Source organism: Cynocephalus volans, chromosome 10 (assembly GCF_027409185.1).
Source record: "Cynocephalus volans isolate mCynVol1 chromosome 10, mCynVol1.pri, whole genome shotgun sequence".
Taxonomy (NCBI): Eukaryota; Metazoa; Chordata; class Mammalia; order Dermoptera; family Cynocephalidae; genus Cynocephalus; species Cynocephalus volans.
Genome location: NC_084469.1, coordinates 103,634,318 through 103,651,891, shown reverse-complemented (window position 1 = coordinate 103,651,891; position 17,574 = coordinate 103,634,318). Strand labels below are relative to the sequence as shown.

At 50.1% G+C, this 17,574-nt stretch overlaps 1 protein-coding gene across 4 annotated transcripts; it reads left to right on the top strand.

Annotated features, from left to right (window-relative positions):
• Window positions 1-320: 320 nt before the first annotated feature.
• LOC134387975 (ras-related protein Rab-3D) lies at window positions 321-16,412 on the top strand. Of its 4 annotated transcripts, none has more exons than XM_063110656.1 (7): window positions 321-388; window positions 943-1,051; window positions 1,157-1,320; window positions 5,961-6,215; window positions 6,858-6,976; window positions 7,061-7,185; window positions 13,478-16,412. In XM_063110656.1, the coding sequence occupies exons 2-7, from the start codon at window positions 952-954 to the stop codon at window positions 13,663-13,665; spliced, it is 951 nt and encodes a 316-aa protein (XP_062966726.1). In that variant the 5' UTR covers window positions 321-388; window positions 943-951; the 3' UTR covers window positions 13,666-16,412. The 4 variants fall into 4 exon arrangements, with proteins under 4 accessions (XP_062966726.1, XP_062966725.1, XP_062966728.1 ...); XM_063110655.1 differs by having other exon boundaries at window positions 378-451; XM_063110657.1 differs by lacking the exons at window positions 321-388; window positions 943-1,051; window positions 1,157-1,320 and adding an exon at window positions 4,074-4,188.
• The last annotated feature ends 1,162 nt before the right edge of the window (window positions 16,413-17,574 follow it).

Below are 17,574 nucleotides of genomic sequence, written 5' to 3'. Positions count from 1 at the left end.
CCAGCGTGACGCTGAAATTTGGTTCCGTGGGGACACCATCGCATCAAAACGCGCGGAGGCTGAGGGTAGTCACAGAGAGGGGTGTGGCCGGCATTTTAGCTCCGCCCCCGCCGAGGTAACCGACCCCTCATTGGCGCCTTCCCGCTTCCGCAGCTCTTAGCAGCAGCGGTGCAATTGGATAAGCCCGGCGAGGGGGCGGGATTGCAGGAGGATTTCTGCTAATCGATTAGTCAATACCTAAGAGGGAGGGACAGCAGATCTGCGACCCGATTGGTTTCTGGCTCAGCTGGGGAGGCGGGACGAGTTCTTGGGTTGGTGGTGGGAGGGGGGCCCACGAGGGGAAGCGGCCTAGGAGGTCTGCGGTCCACCCCGGGAGCACGGGAGTGAGGTACCGAATCAGCCCGTCTGGCCCCTGAGATCCGGCCCTGGAGCCTTCGGCCTCGGACTCCGGGTGCTGTGGGTTTAGATCCGGGTTCCCAATGGTGGGGTCGGTGTCCTGGGGATGAGATTTGGGGTTTCCCAAGATTAGATGGGCTCTCCGGGGGTGCTTTGAGGATCTTCATATATCTGGGATTCTGTTATGAGAGGAGGGGTCTTGATTGTTAGAACTAGATCCCTGGGGTGATATTTGGGAGTCACCGAAGTGATCTCTGAAGACCTAGAACTGCGAGCTTGAGCTCCTGGAGCTGAAATTGGGGTCTCTGAGGTGGCATGGATTTTGGGGTCCCGTGAACCTGAGATCTTGAGGGCTGACATCTGGAGAGATGGGGTCGGAGGTTGTCACAGGACTGCTCTGGGTCTTCCCTACCCCCATTTCTGGGCTGTTTTCCTGGATCTCTGCTGGATTGGCTGTGACCCTGGCCCTGAGCAGGCTCAGAGGGGTTGAAGGCCACGAGGACAAAGGTAAAGGGAGCTCTGAGTAGCCTCATTTCTCCTTTCCAGGGCTGCAAGATGGAGGAAGGTGGGAATCCGGGAGGCCTGCTTAAGGTGGTCCATCTACTGGTCTTGTCAGGTGCCTGGGGCATGCAAATGTGGGTGACCTTCGTCTCAGGTAGGGATCCTCAGCCTGGACATCATGGATACCTGGGGTGAGGACAAGAATGGGAAGGGGACTTATAAGTGTCCTAACAGGTGTGTGGCTCCTGCACCCCCACAGGTTTCCTGCTTTTCCGACACCTTTCCCGACATACCTTTGGCCAGGTGCAGAGCAAACTCTTCCCTTTATACTTTCACATCTCCATGGCATGTTCCTTCATCAACCTCTGCATCTTGGTTCCTCAGCACGCCTGGGCTCAGCTCACATTCTGGGATGGCAGCCAGGTACGCGGGCTTGAGTGCCATTACCCTCTGGAGACTTGTTCCCAGGACCCTGTGAGCACCTATGGCTACACCTTTTCAAGAAAAAAAAAGTGCCCCTTCTTTCTGGTGGATACAAAGTTGGGCTCTGGATATCCTTGAGCAGTGTGCAGCCTGCACAACTGTCCCCGGCAGCCCCACTGGCTGCTGCTCTCTCTCTCCTTCTCCTGGCTGGGCCTGCCGCCAACTTGTCGTGACTCAGCTGGGCTGGGGCCCTGACCCCAGCTCATTGTTTTAAAAACCAGCCTGACTGGGAATTGGTTTCCTGCCCCCATCCACACATTTTCCCAGCCACAAGGCAAGGAATCGTCTCTGCATCTCCGATTTCTCTACCTTGTCCTCCCCCTGCCTCTATTATATTCCTCAGATGTGGGCAGGTGAGTCCTGACAGGTGTTCCCAGAATAATCCCACAGAGGCAGGAGAGGATTATGGGTATTTGGAACTTCAGACTTTTTATTTATTCCCTGTGGGCCCAATGTCAGCTTCTGGGTCTGGGCTGGAGCCACAGAGGAAAGAGATGGGCTCTGTCTTAGGCTCCCTGTTTTGGGGGAATGAAGGAGCAGTTATTTTGCTCTGTGCTAATTTTTTCTTTTAGATATCCTCAGTTTTGGGAAGAGTCAGGGGAGGGGACAACTCTGCCCTGGAGACTTCCAGTCTGGGTATCAGAGGAAAGGAGGATCAGGAGGTTTGGTGGGGGAATAGAGGAGATGGAGATGGAGCCTTTCCTTAGGGGCTGCCAGTTTCAGGTTACAAGAGCTGGAATTCTGCTTTGGGGGCCCCAGTCTGGGTTCAGGGAAGGAAGGGGAGGACTGCTTTGATCCAGTGCTGTCCGCATCTCCCTCTAGGCTGGGAGGATGCAGAAAATCCCTCCCCAGGGTCCCTGCTGCCTCCCAGGTTTGGCTCACCTTGTTCTCCTGCCACCCCTGCCAGCTCTGCCTGCTGCTCCTGAGCCTCACGCTGGCCACCATCAATGCCCGCTGGCTGGAGCCCCGCACCACGGCCGCCATGTGGGCCATGCAGACTGTGGAGAAGGAGCGAGGCCTGGGTGGGGAGGTGCCAGGGAGACACCAGGGCCCTGACCCCTACCGCCAGCTGCGGGAGAAGGATCCCAAGTACAGCGCTGTCCGCCAAAATTTCTTCCGCTACCATGGCCTGTCCTCCCTTTGCAACCTGGGCTGCCTCCTGAGCAACGGTCTCTGTCTCGCTGGCCTTGCCCTGGGCCTCAGGAGCCTCTAGTATGGGTTCTGCATGCCAATAAATGCTTCTTTGGAAATGGCTGCTGTCATTTTTCCCTCCATGAGAAGCAGGGGGAGGGGAGAGCAAGGGTTGAGCTAAGGGGCCTCAGTTTCCCCATTCATAAGTCATGATGATTTGGAGTGTCAGCTATTGCAGCCCTAAGCCCCCTCTATGATAGTGTCAGCTTTTTTAGTCCCTAAGCCCCTCCTATGCTGGTGCCCATTTGTTGAGCACCTGCTGTATGCCAGGCATGGTGCTAACTTTTGCACACACCATGTATTGTTGTAACAATAGCTGGTTCTGATCCTAGAAGACAATCCCAGCTCACTGACCTTGGGAGTGGCCATGTGACTTGCTTTGGCTAATAAAACATGAGCAGAGAGGGCCAGCCTGTGGCTCACTCGGGAGAGTGTGGTGCTGATAACACCAAGGCCATGGGTTCGGATCCCATATAGGGATGGCCGGTTAGCTCACTTGGGAGAGCGTGGTGCTGACAACACCAAGTCAAGGGTTAAGATCCCCTTACCGGTCATCTTTAAAAAAAAAAAAAAAAAAAGACGTGAGCAGAGGTGGCATGTGTCACATCCAAGGAGAAGTGTTACAAGATGGTGCATAATTTGCTGCATTTTCCCTTAACCACAATAACCGTGGTGAGAAGCAAACCTTGGCTGCTGGGTGCTATGGAGATTGGGAGGCTGCTTGTTACTGAGCATAACCCAGCTCTTCCTAACTAATGCACTTCATCTCAGTTCATCCATGTGGCAGCCCTTGGAGGCAGCTACTGTTGTAAGGCTCAGAGAATTTTGGCAAGTGGCTTGAGGTAGAGTTGCTGGGATTTGAACACCAGCAAAGTCTGAACAATTATAACTGTGGGCTTGAAGAAAACTCTGGGACCTCAGCTGGGCTTGGATGCCAAATCTCCTTACTGAGTGGCCTTAGGCAAGAAGCTGTCCCTCTCTGAGCCTCAGTTTCCTTAACTATAAAAGCGGGTTTACTTCCAAGAGCCCTAAAGAATATTTAGCAAAGGGACCAGCCCACTTTAGTCCAGGCACTGCACTTTACAAACATTAGTTAGATCAGAATTCCCCCACAACCCTGTGAGGTGGGTATTCTTGCTATGGGCCACTTAACGGAAGAGGAAACTGAGGCCCAGAGAGGTTAAGTAATGAGTCCAAAGTCACAAGACTAGAAAGTGGTGGAGCTGGGATTCGAACCCCGCTCCAGAGTCCTCGCTCTTAGCCGCTGGACACGTAGCAGGAGATCTCTACCTATAGCGGGGGAAAAAGATGGTTGTTGCTGGGGGCGGGCTCTGGAGGCGCGGTGCGCTTCAGCCCCGCCCCCCGCTTGCTGCAAGCCCCGCCCCCCGCTCGCTGCAGGCCCCGCCCCGGACTCGGCCCCTCCTCCTCCATCTGGGCGGAGCCCGTGCGGGATCCGGGTGGCTGCGGACAGCGGTGACGGCGGCTGCGGGGCCGGGGTCGCGGCCAGAGACAGGCCGCAGCGAGTTCGGAGGAAGAACCCCCGGGGGCAGCACCGCCCGCGCGAGGTGACCCCCTCGGAGGGAGCGCCCCCAGCCCCGCACCTCGGTGTTTCAGCAGGTCCGGGGGGCAGGGGATTAGGCGGAGGGCCGGGGGCCTGGGGAACAAAGGCGGGGCTGCAGGGGACGCCTCTGCCCTCGCCCCCACCCAGCTGGGCTCATCGGGGAGCGCTAATGGGGCGCGGGCGGAGCACAGAGCCCAGCTGGGGACCCGCGATGGGACCATATGGTGATGGGGGAAGCTCTTGAGCTCCCCTGCACCAGCTGGGCCGCCCCAAATCCAGTGAAGGGGGCCAGAACCGAGCCATCCGTGGACACTTACCTAGTGCCAGGCGTGAGGGAGGGTCGGCAGATGGTCAGGAAGAGGTGGCACCGGCTGACAGAGGGGGGCTGAGGCTCGGGGTGGGGCTGGGGCCCCGGCCTGGCAGCCCTGCCCAGCATGGGGAAAGGTTTCCTGCCGCTTCTCTTCCCCTCTCAAACTCGTTCTCCCGGAACACGGGGTGGGGCCGGTTGGGTCCTCCTTTAAAATGAAAAAAGCCCCAGAGGTGGTTGAGAAACAGCTTTGCCAGGGCTTGCTCTGCCTGTGTGCCCGTCATTCATCCAGGCCTTTTGTAGCCCCCCTGTGTGGTTCAGGGAGCAGCCATAGACAGCTGGGGAAACTGAGGCCTGAGGAGGGAATGAGGGTTGAGGGGGCAAGCTGGACCCAGAGGAAACAAGACGTTGGAGTGGGCACAGGGGAGCAGCCTGGCCGTGGGATAGATTGCCTGGAGAGGAAGGACCAGGAGTGGGGGGCGGTGGGAGCCGAGCTGGTGGGGCTTGTTATAATTAGGTAGCTGGGATGGTTTTCTTGGATTTGAGGACTCTCACTCATGCCTCTGTGGGCTGGGGTTGGGGTGAGTCAGCCTTGGCGGAGAGAGACAGGCCCGGCCCCATTGACAAATAGAAATGGCGGTACCCATTTGGGGGTAGAGCTGGGCTTCAAACCTGGGCTGTATCCACAGAAACCCCCCTCGCCCTGGGCATCATGGAAGGGGTTAGATTCAACTTGTGTGGGGGCAGGGCAGGCACCCCAGTGGCAGACACCTGCTAAAGTCAACACCCGAGCCCTGACGGGGGGCTCCATCCAGCTGGCAGGTCTCCTCCACCCCCTCACCCCCCGCTCACACCTGGGCCACGACAGCTGCTCACCTGGGGCAAAGTCCACACCTGTACCTTCTGCAGAGTCTGGTTCCTCAGCAGCCAAAGGAGGAACGCTCTGTGCTCCCCCACACCCTGGCCCTGCGCCTCAAGACAGGAAGGGCCTCCCCCAACCCGAACAGAGGCTCAATTTTGCAGGAGGGTGTGAAGAGTAAACAGCAGTCACGTTTATGGAGTACCAACTATATGCCAGGCACTGTCTTAGGACCATTAAGTGTATCAGTAACCTCCCATGGGAAGGAGTATGACTGCCCCAAGGGTGGGCTTTTTCCTGACTTATCCACAGCTGTGTCTCCAAGGAGAACAGAGCCTGGCACACACTAGGCACTTAGTAAATGTTTGCTGAATGGATAAAGAAATTCAGGTTCTTTTGGCAGCTGGCAGGTACAGGGATCCGAACCCTTGACCCTGGTGTTATGATACCATGCTCTAACCAACTGAGCTAACCAGCCAGCCCTAAGAAACTAATGTCAGGCTCACAACCAATCATTTTTCAAGTAGGGACTCTGACACCCATCCCGTTTTCCAGAAGAGGACACCGAGGTCCAGAGAGAGCAGGCATTGTAGCCAGGGACACTTGGACTCCAAGTGGTAGAGCTGGGATTTGAATCCAGGCCTGATTTTTATTCCCCGCAGGGCTCCCCCCAAGAGGCTCCTGCCAAGATGGCATCAGCTGGAGACCCCCCTGCGGGCCCCCGGGACGCGGCTGACCAGAACTTCGACTACATGTTCAAGCTGTTGCTGATTGGTAACAGCAGCGTGGGCAAGACGTCCTTCCTGTTCCGATATGCGGACGACTCCTTCACGCCCGCCTTTGTGAGCACTGTGGGCATCGACTTCAAGGTCAAGACCGTCTACCGCCATGACAAGAGGATCAAGCTCCAGATCTGGGTGAGTGGTCTGTGGTGAGGGGCAGGAGTCCCTCCAGGGAAGTTCGTGGGCAGGTTAGGACTGTGGAGAAGGTTCCTAGGTGAGGGAGAGTGGCCCAAAGTTGGGGAGGGGGTTGGGGGAGGTGTGACACATAGGGGAGTATTACCTAGGAGGTGAATTCATCAGGACAAGGGGGACGTGCACTGCCCTGGGGGAACCCGTGGGGAGACAGTACTATTCCTTGGGGGCTGAGGGGAGAAATAGTATTAACTCGGGGCAGGTTTGAATAGGAAAGAGAGATGGGCACCATGTCAGGGCAAGCCCGGGGACCCCGACTGAGCTCCTGCCCAAGTGGTTCATGGTCATTAAGTTGGTTCTTGGAGATGGGACCAGGGGGGCTAAGTCTATGAGAGGCCACCGACCTCTCAGACTGGGAACCCATCAAAGGGTAGGGCCATGTTTCCCCTGTCACACTGGGGGGGTCCCTTGAGAATGAGTACGTCTTGCCCCTCAGACTAGAGGCTGTGTGGGCAGGTCCATGTCTCCCTCATCAGACTGGGGCAGTGAGCACAGAGCAGTGCTCCTCTCAGCAGGGCCCTGCAGGGGTGGTGCGAGGTGGGGTACAGGGTGGCTTCTGGCCACCTGAACCTGCTGTGTGCCCAGGACACGGCGGGTCAGGAGCGCTACCGGACGATCACCACAGCCTACTACCGTGGGGCCATGGGCTTCCTGCTCATGTATGACGTCGCCAACCAGGAGTCCTTTGCCGCCGTGCAGGACTGGTGAGTGCTTACTGGCCAAGCACCCCCGACTTTCACCCTCTCCCCTGACCCTTAACCCCTAGCTCATGGCCTGTAACTCCACAGGGCCACGCAGATCAAAACCTACTCCTGGGACAATGCCCAGGTCATCCTTGTGGGGAACAAGTGTGACCTGGAGGACGAGCGTGTCGTATCTACCGAGGATGGCCGGAGGCTCGCCGATGACCTTGGTTAGTGCCCAGCCTGGGCCACAGGCCCTGGGTCTCATAGAATCAAAACCTCATCCCCACCCTCAGGCCCCAGCCCCAACCACAGTCACGATCAGCCCTTTCAGGATCTGCCCAGAAAAATACCCATGTGTATGCCACCTTCTCCATTTAATTTCAAGGGAATTCACATACGGAAACTCCCTCTGCCCCACTGCTTGTGCCCTGGGAACCCAGCCAAACCATTTCTGGAAATATCTTCTGGAGACATCCTCACCCATGTGAGAAGCAGCATGTATAGTGTTGTATTAGTCTGTTTCTGTTGCTTATAACAGAATACCTGAAACTGGGTAATTTGTGGAGAAACAATATTTACTGCTTACAGTTTCAGAGGCTGGGAAGCCCAAATTCCAGGAAACACATCTGGTGAGGGCCTTGTTCTTGGTGGTGACTCTACACAGCAACGCAGGGTGTCAAAGGGCAGATGGATTGAGCAGAAAGTTTCTCATGCGCTCTCCTTTTAAAGCCATCAGACTCAGCCATGGCCACCATCCATTCACTGGGCCATAGTCCTCACGATCTAATCACCTCGTCAAGAGCCCATCTTTCAATAACCATAATAGGATTTCTCACCCTCTTAACACTGTCACAGTGGGGGTTAAGGTTCTAATACATGAAACTTTAGGGGGCACAATTTAATCCATAGCAAGTGTATACCCAGTCATAGCACTGTTAGTAGGAGTGAAATCTTGGAAAAATCCCAAATGTCTCATTATGGGAGAACCAGCCAAACATAGATATATTCACATGGTGGAATACCACAAAGCCGTGGAAAAAGATAAGGACATTTTTTATGTTCTGATTTGGCAAGATCGCTGCGATACATGGTTAAGTGGAAAAATCAAATGGCTAGAGAATAGTGGGTCTGGCTGCTTCCTTTAGTCCAGGGGTTGGTACACCTTTTCTTAAAGAGCCAGATTGTATTTTTGGCCATCCTGCCTCTGTGGCAGTTACTTAACTCTGCATGCAAGTCCCCACCGACAATACATAAATGAATGGATATGACCGTCTACCAATAAAACTTTATTTACAAAAACAGGATATGGACCAGATTTGGCCTGCTAACCTCTGCATTAGTGTATACAAAGGGCAAGAGAAAGGATATATGCTTCTGTTTGGCTAAAGAAATTCTGAAAGGAGACACAAGAATCCAGTAACAGCGGTGACCCGTGTGTATCTGAGAACTTGGGAGGCTGGGCACCAGGGTCGGAAGGGGACTTTTCAGTCTACTTTTCTGAACCAAGTGAATGAATTATCTAGTCAAAATTTAAGCTGAAAGAAAATCTTGTCCTGGAGTACTGTTGGCCCTTCCCCTTCCCAAAAATACAACCAAGAAAGACCTTCCCAGGCAGAAGGACCCAGGCATGTTAGGTACCCAGACTCTGGAGCCAGAATCCCAGACTTCAGCTCCCTAGCTGTGTGACTTTGGGCACGTCACCTCCCCTCTCTGCCTCTGTTTCTCCAACTGAGAAACAGGTGAGAACTGCAACTGCCTCATACACCTAATAGGAAGCTTAAATAAGCGGATGCTTATTTCTACATTAACTTGTGTGGCTGCGATCTTGCCCTGGTGAGTTTGCCCTCCTGGGCCTATACTTGCTCATCTGTGAAATGGGAGTAAGAACGGCCCCACCTTGTTGAGTTGCCATGGGGGTTACATGAGTTATGATGTATGAAGCAGTTATAACAGAGTCTGGAACACACGTAGGTTCTATCTAAGCATTAGCCAGCATGATTGTGATCTGATGTCAAAGCACACAAAGCTTGATGCATCGTTATTATTATCCAGCCTGTGGCTGCTCACCTTAGAAGCTTCTGTTGTTTTCTCACTAGTTCTGCACCCTATGGGCGAAAACCTCAAGGTCTTTCTCAAAGTTGATGTGCTCCATCCCTACCTCACCCCCAGCCTTCCCATCCAAGCCAGCACCCTAGGTGCAAAATCCAAAAGGCACAGGAAAGGGAATCAGTGGTGAATCATTTCCCAGCTCCAGTTCTCATCTCCCCAGATTCCCTGGTTCTTGTATCTCCTTCCAGAAATATCCTGAGTACTCATAGGCGTTGACATGTTGGCTACATTTTTGTTTTACACAGACAGTCACTTGTTATACACCCTATTCTGCACTTTGAATTTTTCCACTAAATAATATATCCTAAAAATCTTTCCCCAGCAGCCCCAGAACTACCTCTTCCTTTTTCGTGGCTGCATACTATTCCACTGCAATTTTTTGTTATTGTTTTGTTTTGGTGGCAGGCCAGTATGGGGATGCAAACCCTTGTCCTTGGTGTTATCAACACCATGCTCTAACCAAGTGAGCTAACTGCCCAGCCACATTTTCCCCTATTAACAAATATGAAGGTTGTTTCTAGCCTTTTCCTCTGACAAACACAACCACAGCAAAAATCTTTACACGTATTTCTTTGTGAGTATGAATCTGTTAGATGGATTCACAGATGTTCTTAACCCTCTTAAAAATAACCATTCATAGAAAAAACTGGTGAAATCCAAATTAAGTTTATAGTTTAGTTGATAGTAATGTTCCACTTTTGGTTTCCTATCTTTGACAAATATATCATGGTTTTATAAGCTGTTAACATTAGGGGAAAATTCAGTGAGAGGTATATGGGAATTCTCTAAACTATCTTTGCACCTTTTCTGTAAGTCTAAAATTATTCCAAACTAAAAAAAACAAAAAACAAAAAACAGGCTGGTTGATTAGCTCAGTTGGTTAGAGCACAGCCTGTTATTTATTTTAATTAATTAATTAATTAATTTATTTTTAAAGATGACCGGTAAGGAGATCTTAACCCTTGACTTGGTGTTATCAGCACCACACTCTCTCCCAAGTAAGCCACAGGCCGGCCCTGAGCACAGCCTGGTATAACACCAAGGTCACAGGTTTGGATCCTTGTTACCAGCTAGCCGCCAAAAATAAATAAATAAATAAAATTATTCCAAACTAAAAAGTTTATTACAAAAGAAAAATTAAATAAAACCACTGTCTTAGTACATTTTGTGTTGCTTTAACAGAATACCACAGATTGGGTAATTTATTTAAAAAAAAGAATTGTCTCTTACAGTTTCAAGGGCTGGAAATTTCAAGGTCGAGGGGCAGTGTCTGGTGAGGGTCTTCTTGCCACATCACCCCATAGCAGAAGGCAGAAGGACAAGACAGAGCAAGAGGGGGCCGAACTTGCTTTTATAACAATAAAAAACAATAAAAACCCCTCTCTCATTTAAGAATAAAAAATTAAATAAATAAAAATAACTATTTAGGAGAGCTGGCCCATTAACTCAGTTGCTTAGAGCATCGTGCCGATAACACCAAGGTCCAGGGTTCGATCCCTTTACCCGCCAGCCCTTAAAAAAGAAAAACAAACCAAAAAACCCCACCTATTGATGATAGAAGTGTTCAAATACATACAAAAGGAGAAAGGAACGTATAACAGACTTCCAGGAAACATTATCCAGCTGCAACAGTTTTCAACATTTATCCAATCTTGAATCATCTAGTCTCCCCAAAACTTTTCTTTTTTCCCCCAGAATATTGTAAAGCAGATCCCCAGCATCAAGCCGTTTTATCTGTAAACACTTTGATATGCAGCTCCAATTGATTTTTTAAAAAAGACTTTTTTTTTTAGCCCACCCACCGTGCCATTATTGTATCAAACAAAATGAACAGTCATTCCCTGATATCCATACCAAATTTCTCTAATTGTTGTCAAAATCTTAGAGTTAATTTGAATTGGGACCCTACAAGGCAACTGGTTTTTCTCTTCAGTCTCTTTTATATTATATAAGGAATCAGCAAACTACAGCCCATCCCCTATTTTTGTACAGCCCACAACCTAAGGATGGTTTTTACTTTTTTAAACGGTTGGGAAAAAAAAAAAATGAAAAAAATAGTAAGATTTCGTGACATGTGAAATTGATATGAAATTCACACTTTAGTGTTCTAAGTGAAGTTTTAATGGGACACAGCTATGCCCATTCAATTGTGTATTGTCTATGGCTGCTTGTGCTCTAGGGACAGACTCAAGTATTGTGACTGAGACTGTATGGCCCAGACAGCCTAAAATATTTGCTATCTGGCCCTTTACAGAGAAAGTTTGCTGACCCCTGAGCTATACCGGTCCTGTTTCCCTTTTTATTCTTGCCATTGATTTGGTGGAGAAACTGGGTCTTTGTTCTATGGGCAACTCCCTGGATGCCCAATTTGCCTGGGAGTGGTGAAATTAATTATGACCCGCCCTGGGCTGGAATACTTGGAAATGTTTCTAATACCTACTGGTGACTCGGGGTGAAGTGGGGGCTCCCATTCTCTGTCATTCAATTTAAAATACAAAAGAGAATTTGATTCCTTTTTTTTTTTTTTTTTTTGGTGGCTGGCTGGTATGGGCATCCAAACCCTTGACCTTGGTGTTACAAGGCTGCTCTCAAACCAACTGAGCTAACCGGCCAGCCCCTTGGCCCCAATTTTGTAGGAAAAACAAAAGCCACACACGCACCCCCTACAAACCCAACAATTGTATATTTATATAGAAAAAGGACTAGAAAGCTAAATAGCAAAACACCAATCGTAACTGTTTCTGAGTGATGAGATGACAAATAACTTTTATATCTGTCTTGACACTTTTCTGTAGTTTCTAGTTTCTCTAGTGAGTTTCTCTAATGAACATAGTCAGAAAAATAAAGAACACAGATCGTATGAGGCAGAGCCACATGTGGGTAAGGAAATACCAAATTTGCCCAGGAAGACAATGGGGCGGCGTGAATAATTATTAGGCTCAGAGTAAGAGATCGGAGTTCATGTCCTGCTTCTGTCATTCATTTATTCACCCATTCATCTGTTCAGTCATTCAGCAAAGAGTTTCCCAGCACCTGCTCTGTGCCAGGCACTGGGACGGCAGCTGTGGAGGGAAACTCTTTGTTTTATTTTGTTTCTAATGGCTGGCTGGTACGAGGATCTGCATCCGTGACCTTGGTGTTATAAGGCTGTGCTCTAACCAACTGAGCCAACCGGCCAGCCCAAGTGGACAGAGATTCTATCCTCTTGGAGCTGGTGTTCTAGCAGAGATGGATGGTAAAGGGATAATTATACATCTAACTAATGAACGATTACATGGTTTATAGTACCGCATGACAGCGGGATAGAGGCCCGTTACTCTGTGCTGTTTAATGTGGCGAGTGTCTGAATTTCTGGACCCCTTTGGTGGGTGTGGCAGGTGGGGACACGTGGGCCTCTGTGCAGAGACAGCTCCCTACAAGCATACCCTGAAGCTACCTTAAATGGGTTCAGGAAGGATTGTCACGTACACCCTTGTTTTCAGGTTGATGGGCCACTTTTGGTAAGCGAGGGACCTTGTGCAAGTCCCCAGAGCATTTGTACCATTTCTCACCTTTGGGAGGACAAACTTCTTTTTTAATGACAGACAGTGGCCACCATGATGCTAACAATATATTCAGACCTACTCTGTGCCCCCTCGTCAGGAGGAGTCACCAGCCTGCCCTTCCTTGCGAGGCCCAAGGTGGGAGAATAGGAATATTTATTCTTTTCACTCCAGCCAAGCATCCTGGGTGTGAATCCCAGCTCTGCCACACATTACCTGTGTGTGTGAATTTGGGTGAGTGACTTCACCTGTCTGTGTCTTGGTTTCCTCATCTGTAAAACGGGCTGAAATAATATGAACCTGATAGCATCATTAAATGAGTTAATTCCTGCCACAGGGTAAGCACTGCCTATTATTATTATTATTATTATTTCCATTTCCAGTTCATTCTATAGGCCCAGAACTGTATGTATCACGTGTTCTCCACCAACTGGGAAACCTGTCATTATCTGCCTAGTTTGCAAACTGGTGACCCCCGGGCGAAGCCAGTCCTCAGTTCTGTTTTATTTGGCCTAGAGCGTGCTTTCCAGAACACGTGAAATACTTGGCTCCATTTTAAAAGTCCACATAAATACCTGGCTTGGTGAGCTTTCTGGCTGCGCTTTTCCACGCAGCAGTAACTGGGTGGAGGCTGAGCCACAGTCACCTGTGGGCACCCCCGTGCCTGCTAGGTATCGGCAGCATCATTGTCATTCCCATTTTACAGATGAGCAAAACGGAGGCTCACAGAGGTGAAGGTACTCAGCCAGGATCCCACAGCGGTGTAAAGGGCAGAACTGGGTCTGGAACCCAGGTTTAGGTGATGCCACAGCCCAGGTCCTGCCCTTCGGGGGGGTCTCACGGGTGTCCCCACCTTATGTCCATGTAGGTTTTGACTTCTTTGAGGCCAGCGCCAAGGAGAACATCAACGTGAAGCAGGTCTTCGAGCGCCTGGTGGATGTCATCTGTGAGAAGATGAATGAGTCCCTGGAAGCCACCTCGAGCCCTGGCAGTAATGGGAAAGCTCCAGCCCTGGGGGACGCCCCGCCCCCCCAGCCTAGCAGCTGCAGTTGCTAGAGCTGGCCCCCATCCCCCGCCTACCCCCTTCTGCCTCGGCAGGGACTGTGACCAAGGCATGAGCCACAAGGGCTGTCTCCAAGCTCAGGGCACCCCTTTCCCTCCCATTAGCTGCCCCCCACTCCTGCATGGCTTACCCCCTCACCACATCACCGTGGCCACCAGCCTGCTCAAGCAGTCCCAGTCAGAGGGTGCAGACCCTAGGGACTCAGCTGTGCACTGCAGGCAGGGCCCTGGGGACATGGACATATGCACGAGCTTGCTGCTTTACAAGGTGTGTTAAGCAGGGTAGTGTGGGTGGCATGTCCCACCCACCTCATGGAGGGACATCCACAGTGCCTTCTGGGTCAGACTCCTATTCCAGGTCCATTCATTTTGCGTTGGGCATTGACTGGCGTTCACAAGCTGGCTGAAGACGGTTTGTCTTCTCTTTGGTGCAGTGTGTTTCTTTGGGTTGGTCCCTGGAGATGTGGAAGGCAGCTTCTCTTTCTCAGGTCCCCCAGTCTGGTCCCTGAGTCTGCCCCATGAACCTTCGAGACTCCAAGGTGGGATGGCGATTTTGGCCCCCGCAGACCCTCTACCTGTGAAAGCAGTATTAAAGCAGCTTATCAAAGGCTGGCCGGTTAGCTCAGTTGGTTAGAACGTGGTGCTGATAACACCAAGGTCCAGGGTGTGATCCCTGTACCGGCCAGCCACCAGAAAAATAAAAATAAAGGAGCTTTCTCTATTGTAGAAGGGACAGGGAGTCAGATCCCCTCTCTACCCCCAGCTTCAGGGATTCCAGAAGTGCCTTGCAAGCTCCCCCAGAATCCACATCCCCTGCCACTATTTGTTTTGTCCACTGTGTCTCTGATTCTGAATTGAACTAGAACTATGGGCCAAAATGGGGGGGGGGGGGGTGAGGGCAGGTGAAGAACCGCCCAAGCCCGAGCATTTTCCCACTCAGGGCTTTCTGCTAGAAGTTGACCTCAGAGCCAGGGGGCTGATTGTGTTTTCAGCAAGGTCTTTCCAAATCTTACATCCTGCTAGAAGAGGATATTGAGCAATGTTTCCACAGCCTGCACTCACTGGCGACTTTCTGCTGTAAGAACTCAGGCTCCTCCAACCTGAGGACCCTTGAAGACCCAGTGACCATTTCCTGAGCCGTGTCATCAGTAGGGCCCAGTGATGGGACGTTTCTTGCTAATGGAGGACTTGTTTCTCAGGGATGCTTTGGGGTTGGGCTGGAAGGGCGACAAGGCAAGGTTGTGTAACCTGCTGTCGCTGCGTGCACTTCATGGACACAGCTTGAAAGTGGAAGAGGTTTTTTGTTGAGGCTCCTGCTTGGAGATTATGTACAGTTTGGATCTTAACATCTTAACCTCCCAGCTCAGCCAGCCTTCCTGCCTACCAAAGTCCAAACTCCGGTGGCACAGCACCTCGTTCGGTCCCTGAACACCAGCTGACGCCCCACGACACAACCGACAGTGTGAGGATGGCTGAGTGGGTGGTTTATGTTGCCACCTCCCTTACTCTATGCAGCCAACACAATCCCCTGCAGCCTTCATGAGCTCAGCCTCTTCTTGGGGGAATGTGTGAGGGGAAGGCCTGGTTCAAGTTCGATTTTATTTCTAGGGAGCCCCGTTTATCCCTACTAGGGGCTGCCCCTAGATCTTCAAAGTGAAGATATCTTTGTATACCCACAAATTAGATGAGCAAGGTGAAATGAATAAATCCTGTAAAAACAAAGTATTTGGGGAAAGAGTCAAAAAAAATTTTTTTTAGTTGCTTTAATATTAAAATCAAATTAAGGCCACTAAAAAAGGCTTAAGATGCACCATGGCCTGTCAAGATTTCGTTGGCTGGTCCATTGTCTCTAAACTGCTGCCAAAAAAACGGGGTGGATCAGATTGCTGTTAATAAGGAGGAGCCCCTGTGATAAAAAACAGCTTTGGCCGCATCTGTACCTGAGCCAGTCTAAGCTTTCTGTTCACATAAGGCTTTTCAAAAAGCTCGGCTTTAAGTAGCAACTGAGAGAGCTGCCTCAGGGTTTTCAGCAGAATGGGATAATGTAGGGGAAAAAAAAATTTTTTTTTTCGTATCTTCTAAAAATAAGGCAACTTTTTAATTTTATAATTTTGGGGGGGTTTCACTCAAGATGGTCTCTGGGGACATGGAGCTGATATCATTGTAAATCACTGGGGGGATGGAGGTTTGTTGAGTTTACAGACAGAAATTAAACCGAAGGTTGTGGGAAAACCACTTCCTAGCTCCCAGTGACTGAGGTCAGGAACAGCCATCTGCCAGTGCCTTCTTTCCTACCATTTGCTATTAGTGGCTTGTCTTTCCACAGGCAGTTTTGGTGGAAAATTGCCGTGACCATGGTGGTTTGGGGTTGTGCTTTTTTTTTTTTTTTTTTCCTGTGGCTGGCGGGTATGGGGATCCGAACCCTTGACCTTGATGTTTTAACACCACGCTTTAACCAGTTGAGCTAACCAGCCAGCTGGGGTTCTTCCGTTTTCTTCTTTCTTTTTTTTTTTTTTTTGCCTTCTCTGAGAGTCATGTTCTTGCGTCTTTCCTATTCCACTTAGAAAAACAAGTAAGGTGTCTGAATGTTGAAGCGATCATTTCTGCTACTGGCTGTTCCTTGACAGTCCTGAAACACACTACTGAACTAGCTCTCAGCTGGCCGTGTATATCCTGGATGTGATTCTTCTGCATGTCCAATTTGGAAAAAATGTGCACTTTTCTCTACAAGAAAAATTAAAGCCGTTATGCCCAAATACGTTCATTCTTTTATTTCCATGAGTGAGAAATAAAAGTTTCCAGGAAAGGTGGGTTGGTTCACAGCTAAGTTGATGGTCAGCTGAGGGCCGTTCCTGATGCAGCAGAATCCTCATCAGGGCTGGGGCTACCTCTAGTGCCTTGGCTCTGGAAGGCTCTGCAATGGGTAAGGCAGGGAGAACAGTGTCTCCCCAACTAATCCTAGTGAGCAGGTTATCCTTCCCACAACAGCCAAAGGGTGCCTGTGAACACTTGAGCCAGAGCACTCCCTCCTCTGCTCAGAACCTTCCATGGCTCCCACTTTACTTGGAGTAAATGCCAAAGTCCTCTTTGTGGTCCTCAAGGCCTGACCCACCACCTCCCCACCTTCATTTCCCTGCTCAGCTCCCCATACTTGCTCCCCTCCAGCTGCATTGGCCTATTTGCTACTGTTTGAACATACCAGTCCCCTGCCTCAGGGCCTTTGCACCAGCCATTCCCTCTGCCTGGAGCACTCTCACCCCAGGTAGTCTCGTGGCTTCCCTCACTTCCTCTTTCAGTTCTTTGTGAAAATCTCACCTTCTCATTGATCCTGTTTAGTACTAAATTCCTTCCCCCAGAATGCCTGATGTTGCTTTCCCTGCGCTTTGCCCTCCCCCACAGCCCCTAAAATCTAAAATACTAATTTATTCATTTAACTTAAACAAATGTCTCACTTGCTATTTAATATATATATATATATAAAATATATAAATAAAATTTTTAAAAATATATTAAAAAAAATATAGATAGATAGATAGATAGATAGATAGTTTTTTTTTTTTTTTTCGCAGCTGGCGGGTATGGGGATCCAAGTCCTTGACCTTGGTGTTGTAACACTGCATCCTAACCAAGTTAGCGATATCCCTTACTATGTATTTTCTTTCTTTCTTTCTTTCTTCTTCTTATTTTCTTTTGGTGGCTGGCCAGTGTGAGGATCAGAACCCGTGACCTTGGTGTTACAAGGCTGAGCTCTAACCACCTAAGCTGAATGGCCAGGCTTCGGGTCCCTTATTATACATCAGCTCCTCGAGCGCAGGGATTTTGTCTTTTTTCAGTGCCACACCCAGCTCTGTTCCTGGTGTGATATAATAAAAAATAAAAACATTTGATCTTGGTGTTTCCTGG

Coding starts and splice junctions, on each gene's coding strand:
- LOC134387975 (XM_063110656.1), top strand. CDS start 952: ATGGAGGAAGGTGGGAATCCGGGAGGCCTGCTTAAGGTGGTCCATCTA. Junction 1,321..5,960: donor CATTCTGGGATGGCAGCCAG/GTACGCGGGCTT, acceptor TATTCCCCGCAG/GGCTCCCCCCAAGAGGCTCC. Junction 6,977..7,060: donor TTTGCCGCCGTGCAGGACTG/GTGAGTGCTTAC, acceptor GTAACTCCACAG/GGCCACGCAGATCAAAACCT.